The sequence below is a fragment of the Pinus tabuliformis genome, chromosome 4_2 (assembly GCF_031772625.1).
Source record: "Pinus tabuliformis cultivar Carrire ecotype Pingquan chromosome 4_2, CPIR1, whole genome shotgun sequence".
Classification (NCBI taxonomy): domain Eukaryota; kingdom Viridiplantae; phylum Streptophyta; class Pinopsida; order Pinales; family Pinaceae; genus Pinus; species Pinus tabuliformis.
In genome coordinates, this window is record NC_142304.1 from 73,410,351 (window position 1) to 73,422,553 (window position 12,203).

Sequence of the window (12,203 nt, forward strand, 5' to 3'; positions counted from 1 at the left end):
AGAGTGGTATTTTCGATTCTGATGGCATCAATCTAGTTAGAGTGTTCAACCTTCATAGCATTGATTTCCTTGGCATGGCCTTCCTCCATGGTCAATAATTTATTTTGAAAACATATATGATTAGCTTCCATATCTTTCATTAATTGCACGTGTTTTTCTTCCATGGCTAACAATCTGTTTTGAAGAGAAATCTGACAAGCTTCCATGTCCTTCATCATTATGTTATGATTTACTTGTATAGTACTCATTTCTTTCTCATGATGATTATGCATGTCATTCCTCATAGCCTCCATCTTCTGAGCACACTTTTATACTATGGTGGCTATGTGATCAGAGTGATTAATTTTCATGATTTCTATCTCCTCATGACATATTTCTATTTGGGTGTACAAAGTTCTCATATCCTTGGTGTAATCAGCTATAAATTTTTCTTGATTAAGCTCCACATTTTTTACCAGTTGCTTTAGTTCTTTAATAAGATGCTTATCATTTTCCCTTTCATTGTTGATATTGATTTGACAACTTGTTTCTGCTTTTCCATTATCATGGATTTGTCTTGCAACGGTACAATTGGATTCATCATGAGAACATTCACAATGCCTGCAATATGGCATATTTTGATATGGAGAATTGTCTTGAAATATTTTGTTGATAGTTGGGTTTTTTATAAGATCACTTTCATCCTTTTGCATAGTACCAGGGGCACAAGGCAAGCCACCTTGATTTCCATATCTATCTTTAAAATCATTGATGATGTATTTTAAAGAAGCGAAAGAATCCTCCAGACAATTACAAAACCAATCCAAAGCATCACCTTCTAAAGAAAAGACAAAGAGGCACATCTTGACATCTTCATGATTATATTGTGAAGGAAGACAATATCTAGTTATTAAATGAGTAACCCTGGAGAGATGATTTCTAGCAATGGTTGAATCACTACCCGAGAACAAAGGCAATTTATGAATGGCCTCTTCCGACATATCATGAAGAAAGTTAGTAAAATGACACGAGGCAAACAAGTCATCCATGATGACTTGCTTAAAGGGATAAGGAGGGACCAAATGGATGCTAGAGAGAGACCCCTGCTCAAGAAAATCAAGAGATCCCCAAGAAGCGAGCTTTTAGCAGAAATTCTTGTAAGAAATGAAAGAAGTGGAGTCGCCACTTGAACATGAATCTAGCTCTAAGATCTAAAAGGAAAAAACCAAAAGGTCAATCAGGGAGAAGCAGATGGATATAAGGGAAGTTTTCTTGTATGCGAAATAATGGATGAATAAGTGGAGTCGCCACCCAAACAGGAAACCAACCGAAATGTCCAGGTACTAAAAGTGCAGATGAAAGATAAGGTAATGAAAAGATGAAGAAATATAATGGCGCCAGAAAATGTGGCGTTGATGGGATAAGAAATTATTAAAAGACTCAAAATATGAAGATGAATGTCATAAAGTCAAGGTCCAATAAATTGGTCCCAGACAACGGCGCCAAAAAATGTTGTGTTGTTTGACGGGCTAATGAATGGCAGAAGAGATTAGAATATCAGAAAAATGTTGTGAGGACCAAGGACAAAAAAACTCTATCCTCGACAACGACACTAAAAAATGTTGTCGCACAGAATGTCTAAGAGCCATTCATTTTTTGAACATGAATCTAGCTCTAAGATCCAAAAGGAAAAAACCAAAAGGTCAGTCAGGGAGAAGCAGATGGATATAAGGGAAGTTTTCTTGTATGAGAAATAATGGATGAATAAGTGGAGTCGCCACCCAAACAGGAAACCAACCGAAATGTCCAGGTGCTAAAAGTGCAGACGAAAGATAAGGTGATGAAAAGATGAAGAAATATAATGGCGCTAGAAAATGTGGTGTTGATGGGATAAGAAATTATTAAAAGACTCAAAATATGAATATGAATGTCGTAAAGTCAAGGTCCAATAAATTGGTCCCCGACAACGGCGCCAAAAAATATTGTGTTGCTTGACGGGTTAATGAATGGTAGAAGAAATTAGAAGATTAGAAAAAATGTCGTGAGAACCAAGGATAAAAAACTCTATCCCCGGTAACGGCAACAAAAAATGTTGTCGCACAGAATGTCTAGGCACCACGACAACGGCTCAGATTGGGGGTTGTCACACTGATCCCCAATCACTCCATTTGAGTTGTCTCCCAATAGCAGACTAAGGGGGTAGACCCTATGGAAATGGAAAAATGAAATATTAGTTGGGAACCAACCAACCTGGGAGACACAACTAACCAACCAATACTTGTTTTAAATTGCACAAGAGTTTAAGGATTCAAAATGATTTGAAGAAAGTGATACCAATGCCTTGTGGAGTCAACTATCTTGCGAAAAAAAAAGGTTCAAGTAAAGGATGGAAACTGCTGTTGAAAAGACTCAACTGTCTCATATGCAAATGCAAAATTATAACTATGCGAAATGCAAGGACTTGCTTAATTTTAATTAAATGAGAGCCTGAAATTATTTCTAAAATATGTCTTAAATATTACTTAACTTAAGGCTCAGAAAGGTGGTGAACTAAATGTGAAAGAAGATACTTATACTAGCACTACAAAATTTAAAATATGCACAAATAATTACTGAAATGCACAATGGACTAAAATGTAAAATGCTAGAACAAAACACCTTTAAATTCAAAAATTCATTTGTATGAAATACCCAACCAAGACCATTAGATGCATAAGTAAAACTAGATTTGTCATACTTGCATAAGCATGTAAAAAACAAATGAACTTCAGAAATTAAACTAAATGTTTTAAACTCAGATCACATTAATGAAATATCAGTCTGGTAATCTGCTCTTATATCAAATGTTAAAACCAAAAATATATTCTAAAACAACAGTCCTATAACCATGCAATATTCAGAAATTTCTATGTATAACAATAGAAAATTTTAAATGACAAAATGATAACTACAATTTAGAAAATCTATGAGTTTAATTCTTCCTAACCTATTGATGTATTGCATCTAAAAAACTCAGAAATAAACTACTGAACAACAGTAAAACAATTTGCAGAAATTTATTTGCAAAAGTTACTGAAACTAACTTCTATTTCTGCAATTAAACAACAGTAAAAATGTAAATTAAATCTGCTGCTAAATTCAGAAAATTTTCGAGTTTAATTCTTTCTGATCTATTGATGTATTTGATCTAAAAACTCGAAAAATTACTGAAAGACTGTGAAATAATATTAAGAAAATAACATGCAAAAATTTCTTAAAGTAATTATATTTCTGAAATGTAATGCAGTGAAAGATGAAAACTAATTTGCTACTAAATTTCAGATAACTAAAATTTTATGCCAGTATTAATCTTGCTTTCAATTAGATCAATGAAAAAGGTAAGGGTTTAGAGGATCTACACCAATCATCCCTTAGGGGCTTGAAGACACTTGAAGATGTGTTGCCCGAATCACTAAAAATCCTCAACTCGGAATTTTTTTGTGAAAAACTTTGTTAAAAACTTTTTTTGGGAAATTTTTTTTAGGAAAAATTAATGAAAGAATTTTGGTGAAATAGGAAAGGCCATAAGGCTGAAAGGGAAGCCGAGAAAGAGGTTGGAGATGGCCAGCACAGGGCCTTAAGGCCCTAAAAATATTTTTCCCACAATCTTCTTGAAATTTATCTTTAACCTGCAAACAAAATGGAGACGCCCTCCGGGGCTTAGATCTCTCTCAGGAATCCACAAAAATCATCTGCAATTTTCAGATCTGTTTCTGTACAAATAAAAGATAGAAAAAACCCCAAAGCCTGTATATACAAAAATATGAAATACCGAAAACCCCAATGAATTAAAAAATTTGATATTTATAAATCTATAATAATATTCTACAGATCTAATAGATCTGCAGATCAAAACCCTCTATTAGTCAGATTTAAACAAATTTTTGCACAATCTCTAGAAATAAGTTTGAACTTTTAAAGAGACACAAGCTCAAGAAAAGCCCTGCAAGTAAAATATTAAAATGACTTCAGAAATTAAAAAGATAGTGGGCTCTTTTAGATTCTGTAAACTAAGAGTCAGTTGGTCCAGCTGAGGACTTCCCCACACTTAAATCTGCTTGTTAGATTTATAGAGATTTAAAAAATGATCATAAAATTATCAAGAAATAGAGAGACCTGCTACTTCTATCAAATTAAAATGATATTCTAAAAGACCTAGAAAATTGTGCAAGATACCTGTACACAGATGAATCTTCAAAGGCTATTAGCCTGCAAATGCAAATAAAAGCAATAAAGTATTAAGAACAATATTCCCACATAAATCTGAAAGAGGAAAACCACGATCTGAAACCCCAATGTCTTTGCGTTTTATTAACTAGAAAAAAGTTACAAGAGATTTCTTAGAGCAAGTACATGATTCAAAAATTGGATGCAAATAATGGAGAAAGACCTCTCATTTATAAGGAAATTCTCCAACTTATAGTGGGCTTGATCCCCATCAAAGCAATCTCAACTGTTGATAAAGATTAAATGATCTTTTAATCAGCGTTGTTGAAATAAAGTTACTTTTTGAGGAAATTCGAATTTCACTTTTAATTTCCTTCTAATTAGCTCAAAAATAATTATTTTGAGTTAATTGCCGCAAAAAGTTGACTTTGACTTAACTACTATGACCCAAGGGTTCAAAATATCTTGAAATTTTCAATATTCCCTTGGCTGGGGACCTCAAAAAATTATAAACTTTAAAACCCACGAATTTTAAATGTTGGAGAATTGAACTTTTCCTAAGACCTAAATTAATTAAAATTTTGACTTTGGCATTTTAATTTATTTTAGCCAGAAATTTTAATTAATTAACTCATGGGGGAATTATTAATTTTTCCAACCGTCTAATAATTAGCCAGGATGTCTAAATATGAGGGACCATGCACTAAATATTTTTTATATGAAATACTACATTTCTAACCCATGAAGGGGGAACACCTGTTCGTTATACACCCTCAATAATTACCCATTTCTACGACACAAAATATGATCTAGTAGACTGAGTGACTTGTAATAAAATAATCTAACCAAATAGTTAGAATTATTCTCAAATCACTTTTACAGAGACTCGATAAATAACACTAGAACTTATTTAAAATCCCAACGACAAAATCCACCCTAGCTTTGGGGTGAGGCTGGAGGGAAAAACTCTGCCGATCATCCGTGTTTAGAAACACATATGAATCGGTGAGACTAAAAACCTCCTAGGATAGAAATCATCATCAAAAAAATAAATTTACCTAGGTTGTTACATACATTTGTCTTACTAGGATCATTTACATTACAAAATGCAGAATGGGTTTACAAAACCCCAGTGTACCTATAGTTGATAATGATGAATATGTGGATGATTTGAGTGCTCGGACACGATGGAAATCCATGTGCGAAAAGATGTATAGCTATGAAGTAGTTGACATGGAGTGGTCAACACTGCATTAACAAGAATATTTTAATGGAAATAAAAGAGGTCCACCTGGGGTAGCTCAAGTGGCGATGGCCGTGGAATGAAGTCTCACCGAACCGAAGATCTTGGGTTCGAATCTTGTGCTACCCTCCCCCCATAGTGGGGTGAATAATGGACATGTAAACTCGAAAATCAGAGAGTCCTACCAAGCTTACAAAAAAGAGAGGGAAAAGTGCTTCATAATTAAAATAATAATAAAATAGGAGGGGTCCATTAGATTTATAAAAGAGGAGGAGGGCATTGGAGGGCATCTTGGATTTGATATTTCTTCTTGTATGAGAGGTTGAGAACCCAGTTCTCTACTTCAGCAGTAGCCTAGGACGGAAACCCTTGGGTGATTCAGTGAGGTTGGGCGAGCACCCACCTTCCCTTGGTGAATTCATCTAGAATTCACAGGAGAGCTTAGCAGTGCAGTTCAAATCAGTTTGGAGGGCCAGCATAGCAGTGGAATAGATTCTTGAGGCCCGTTTCCCATCTTAGCTATTTTTGTTGTATCATCATGTAAACCCTAGTTTCCATTATAGTAAAAGCTAAGATTATTTATGTTCTTCATATTATGGAATTCAATGCACTCTTTGGTTATATTTTACATGGCAATCTTTTGTTAATAGAATGGTGATTTTACGGTGAAATTTTTGTTGAGTTAAATTTTTGCATATTTATCAAAATATCCCATTTGGGATATTACAACATCTCATGTATTCTAGTCTCTCCACCAAATTTCGTGCCTAGAAAAAATCTAGTGCTACAAAAACTAACACTTATCATCATTATATTTAAGATGTTGGAACTTGGACCTCCTTCAGCTGGTACCATAGTTGTGGGATCTTTCCTGAAGCCTTTCCCATTACATAACTACATTTATCACATGCATCTATGGATTGATGGACCTGCCTAGGAAATGTCCCTCCCCTTTGGGGTTGGAAGCACCTAATAGGGCTAATTACATAATCATCCCTAACACAAGTGTGTAACTTGCTTACAAATCATCAGCGAGAAAGACATTTGATGGCAAGGTTTGTGTTAAGTATTTTCCCCCCAACATTGAATATGGTGCACTATGACACTTTAATGGTTTCTTTACATAATGATGTTGATCTCATTTGATCTTAAGGGTATGTTTCAGGTGGTTTCATACAGATACATTGGATGTTCCTTGAGGGATGGCTTGGCACCTTTCCAGCACATTGAGGACATCCAGTCCAACTACGAAAGGACTTGTGATGTTGTAGCACCAGCGTTGCCCTTCCAGAGATCAGCATTAGACCTTGAGGAGCCCCACATGGTTGTATGCCCCCTTCTACACCTCCAAAGGTTGAAACATTGAGCCAAGAAGCAAGGGCATTAACTTGATGGTTGATGTTCCCCAAAGGACCCAAGATGCCCCTCAGATGGCCTTAAACTTGTTTTATGGGTGTTTCCTTGTTCCAGAGCCCAAATGAGGCTGGAAATTGTTAATTTTGGAAACTAGGGAGAAATTCCCTAGCTATCTCTTGACTTCAAAATTTTATTAGAATGAAGTTTTTTGTGATCTCCAAGTCGACTCAAATCATTGGAGGGAAATCATGAAATTCAAATCCAAAGTTTATGTTGGCCTTATTGGAGGGAAAATTATTTTATTTGAAATTCAGTCTTGTCTTCAAGTCAGCTTCAATGAATTCATGTCAGCCCATCCAAATGTTGTGATCCTTCATCAATGGCAAACCACTATAAATACCCGATTGGGGTGTTCCTCAAGACAGTGCAAATTTGGTCCGCAATCTTCGCTTGGGTATTTTCTCTGATATCTTTGCTTGGCTATTCTCTTTGAGATCTTCGCTTGAATTATTGCGAGATTCTGAAATTTGCAGAAGAGTTCTTCGCTAAGCTTATTGTTCTGAGGATTTTCTGAGGTTTTTCGCACAGTATATTTTCTTGAGAGTTTCAGGTATGAGGGTTAGAGCCTGATTATATCACTATTGACCTGAGGCTGCAAGGATTATGGTGTTTTATGGGATCACTTCTCTGTATAGTCTCATGTCCTCTACAAAGTATGATCTGGACAGTAGCTCTCGGTAGTGGCACATGAAAATGATCCTTGGCACAGAGATCACGGCATAACTAAATACAGTATGGTCTTGGCAATTATTATGGTTTCTCTGTGCTATCTTCACCCAACGTTTCAACATATATGTATGGGACTTCAACAGTATTATTGGAATCCTCCGTTATTGACATCTTGTCATTTCTGGCATCCTGTGCATGTATTGTATCTCAGCATTCTTGTTGGCAGCACAGTAGTCTCGACACATTGAGTCTATGTCATATGTAGACAATGCGAAGTGTATGGTATTGTATGGTTCTGGCACAACAGGTATAGCATATGAATGGTTTCTCTTCAGTTCAGTATAGGGTCTCACTCCAGCATAGGTCCTGTACAACATCACAAGCATCACGAATATGTACAGCAGTAGTAGCATCTCGGGCCCAGTATTGATTTGACATTACAATATTGACACCACAGTATTATTACTACAGTTCATTTTATATATGACAATGTTAGCAGTTCATAACAGTATAATGTTTTTTATGTCGAGCAGTATAACTACAGTATGTGGGTAGTTCTGATATGGCATCACAGTATAGTTATGTTGGCATCATACTAATATTGGCATCACATTTATGTTGGGTATTACAATTAGCTCTACAGTTTGGCACTACAGTTGCCACTGGACTTGGTATTACAGTTGTATCATTTCAATTGAATCGTTACACTTTACACTGCAGTTGTGTATGGCAGCATTTGATATTCCTTAGCATCTTCAAGTGTTATGCAGAGATCCTATCTCCAACATAAATCTTAACAAGAACCACATTGTACATAAATCTACATAAATCTTATCTCCAACATAAATCTACTAGGGTAGCACCCTCAAAAGAACCACTTCGACATTATAGAGGGCCAATACTCTCTTTTCCTTTTTTCTTTCCTTTTGTGTTTTAGGGATGACTACAAAATAAACATCTATTTACTTAATTGGTGCAGTCAAGAAAAGTTTGGTGTAATTATATATGCCATAGAGAAGCCATTCTACTTATGCTTTTTGTTCTACCTCATACTGTTGTTTCAAAGATTGGAGACAATGCAATTGCAAAGGAAAGTAGATTGTAATGCCTCCAACTTGACCAAAAGTGCAAATGTAATTCAAAACAAAAATGACTCAAGTTTATTTGAGGCGGTTGTTGCTCAGCACACCAAGAGCTTCATTATATAAAAAACTGCATAGAAAGTTGCCGGAATGATAATATAAACACTCACAAGTGGCATGGAGTACAAAGCATAAGTAAACCCAATCTTGTCTTCGAAGTATAAGTGAATCTTTTCTTTATTATACAGATTGTGAATAAGATCTACAAACAACAGAAAGCCTACTGCTCATGATCGAACCTAATACGGACATAAGCATGACAATTGGACGCACAGCAATTTAAGGAATTGGATTGGGAAAAGATGTATACCAACACTTTTCAATATGTATATATATGCTTTGCAGTTCAATATTTTTTGGAGTCACTGGCATTATAATGGTTCAAAAGATTTAGCTTCAAATTAGAGCTGGAAAATATAAACTGTTTTTGCAATAATATTTTTTCATAGCATTCCCCTTGAAAGCTTATCTTGTGGTTAGATACATATCGTGGTTGAGTAGAAATAGAGATGAGAATGCAGGAAGAATGATCCAAGGCTCTAATTTGAGGGGAGGGATTATAAATTGAAAGTCTGCATTTTTTTGGATAGAATATACAGGTATCCTTGAGCAAAACAAAAAGAAATAACTTCTTTGGGGAGATAAAGAAGCACACCTCCAATGTCACATTTAACTCTACATTGACATCTACAAACTGCTTCTCGCATTCTGTATTCCATGTTATATAATTTCTCGCCTTTGCTGCAAACAAAATCACCAGTCACTAAATAGGTGAATTGGCTTTTGAGGATATTTATAGGTTCCTACGCTTAGCTTATTAGTCCCACAATTTAATCCACCAATAAAATATTAATAGAATTATGTGTTTTTACCGGTATGTTGCAAATAGAATGATATCCTTACCTTGAAGCCCAAAGTGTGAACTGAAGAGCTCATTTTATTTATCAAATTGTGCAACAGTTAGTTATTATGTCCATTTTCCAAATTTGTTTTGTAATGTCCCCATCCACTTAGGAGATATAAGGAAGGGGATCCGCTAGCATGATAAGGTTCCTGTAGGCTAGGACGGGAAAAATTAATCAAGAGAACACGATTTGCCTAAGAGAAAACATTACAAAAACTAAAATGGTGAAAAAGGGGGACATGGGTCCTAGGCTAAGGAAAAGTCACTTTTAAATTATAGAGTGAGAAAACCCACTTGTTAGAAATACTGAGAGGGGGGTGAATCAATATTTCACTTACAATTAGTTAATTATAAAAAATTTAGTGCATAAGCAAAAGAACAGTAATCAACAACACATCACAAGAGCAGTACACAACAAATTTTTAGGTGGAAACCCTTTTGGGATAAAAACTACCAAACGTTTTTCTAATATTATGTGAGTACAATAATCCTTCACTCCAAGATAAAGGGCAGCCCTAACTCCCTAGTACTCCATAAAAGCATTCAATTTTATCAAGTAGCTCCAACTCTTGAACAAAAGCTCTTGCACCCTAGTTTTACCAGCTCCAACTACGACGAGGCTCCAACACCCCGGTTTTAGCAACTACAACTAATAGGATGCTCCAACACCCTGCAAGCTCCAACTTGCCCTAGCACCACCCTACAACCCTGAAGTATTTTCAAGCTACAGTTGTTTGATGTTTAATCCCATGTTGGCGAAGATAGTGTTCAAATTCATTTGATGTATATTCTTTTCCATTATCAGTGCGAATAGACCCAATATGAGATTGTGCATCATTTTCAACCCACTTATGAAAAATCTTGAATGTTTGAAAAGCATCAGATTTGTTCTTCAATAAATAAACCCAACACATTCTGGTGTAATCATCAATAAATGTCATGATATATTTATTTCCATTTGCAGAAGAAACAGGCATTGGACCACATAAATCTGAATGAATGAGTTCAAGCTTCCTATGTGCTCTTGAATGTGAATCATGAAAAGACTGTTTGCTATGCTTTCCTAGAATGCAAGCATCACATTGCTTATGTTTTCTAGGAATTGTAGGCAAACCAACAACACCATTTTTCTTCAACAAGCGGAGACTATCATAGTTTAAATGTCCAAATCTAGCATGCCATAATAAACTTGATGGAAGTGTACCTTCTTCATGATGAGAAATATATGAAAAATGTTGTGCATGAGCAGAGGTTCCTTGCAGTTTAAGAAGTCTTTCTTCTTCTATACCCCTCATGACAAGTGAATGGTCAGATGCCTTTCTTACCTCAAGCTTTCCATCAAACATATGAATGGAGTGACCTTGCTGGCTCTGATACCATGTCAGGCCAGGGACAACAAGTTTCTCTTGAGCTGTGGGAGATATAGAACATGATCCAGAAGAAAGTCTGGAAGACCAGGCAGTTTAAGCCTGATTGTGCCAAGCCCTGATGGCTTGATTTTTGACTGATCTGCAAAATATACTGCTCCATCAACATTGTCAGTGAAATCTTCAAAAAAATCTTTCCTGTGAGTCATATGACAGGTTGCTCCTGAATCAAGCAACCAGTCATTTTTCGAAGAAGCAAGTCAAGCATTAAACAAATCTTCATTTACTCCAATGTTACATTGTGCCTCAATATAGTGAGCGGATTCAGGTGCTTTACCTTTGTCTGTGTCATCAGTTTTACCTTTCTGCTGATTTCTTCTCTGCTCAACTTTGTCCCATGGTAGCTTGCATGTAGAAGCATAATGTGATCCATTTCGTTTGCAGCGAATGCAATGCAGATCTGCCTTTTCTGCTTGAGGATGTCTGCCCCCCTTGCCTCTGAAGTATCTTCCTCTTCCTCTTCATCCACCTCTTCCTCTTGTAGAATCTTGAGCAGGATGCTTTTCTTTATAAGCAAGGCAAACAGTCTCTTCAGAAGATTCAGGGACTGTTTTCTTTCCAAAGGCTTTCTCTCTTTCAGCAAACTTTTTCACAAGAGAGTCAAAGGTTATATCTTTAAGATTTCCATTTGCTTGTAAAGACTCAAGATAATTGGAGTAGGTAGGATAGAGTGCTTTGAGAAAGACAATAAGATAGATATCCAGCTCAACCTTAGTGGATTTAATATCATGCATTATAGACTTTATTTCAGATGCAAGAGCAAGAGGATCATTATTTTTCAGTTCAAGAGTGAAGAGTTTAATCATGAGCTGAACAACTTCAAGTGCAGAATGTGTATCATAGAGTTCTTTCAGCTTTTGTAAAGCTTCAAATGCAATGGAATAGGATGAAATATGACGACTTACTTCTTCATTTACAGATGCTGCGATCAATGCATAAGCTTTGCTGTTCTTGTTTTCCCAAATGGCAAGTTCTTTATCTAATGTAGGCTGCACAGGGTCTTTGTCTTCTTCTCCGACACACACTCCTTTCCACAACTCATTGTAGATGAGGGTGTGTTTTACCATCCGAGACCATTCTGAATAGTTCTCCTTGCCAGTGAGAACTATTCCTACCATAGAAATGATTGAATGCATTCTGTAAAAAAATATCTCTGCTAAAAAAAACTTTTGTTGATAAAAGACTTCTAGGTTAGTGGAGGTAAAACCAAAATGTAC

The 12,203-nt window shown here is 35.8% G+C and overlaps 1 protein-coding gene across 2 annotated transcripts in view; it reads right to left on the minus strand.

Annotated features, from left to right (window-relative positions):
- LOC149168288 (uncharacterized) overlaps positions 1-12,203 on the minus strand; it is a 304,781-nt gene that overhangs the window by 56,409 nt on the left and 236,169 nt on the right. Inside the window, exon 6 of one of the 2 annotated variants that reach the window (XM_089428216.1) lies at positions 9,311-9,396. The exons of the other annotated variant lie outside the window; for it this stretch is intronic. Within the exon in view, the coding sequence (XP_089284342.1) occupies positions 9,311-9,396 (86 nt within the window). The remainder of the gene's footprint in view (positions 1-9,310; positions 9,397-12,203) is intronic. 2 annotated transcript variants of the gene reach the window in all.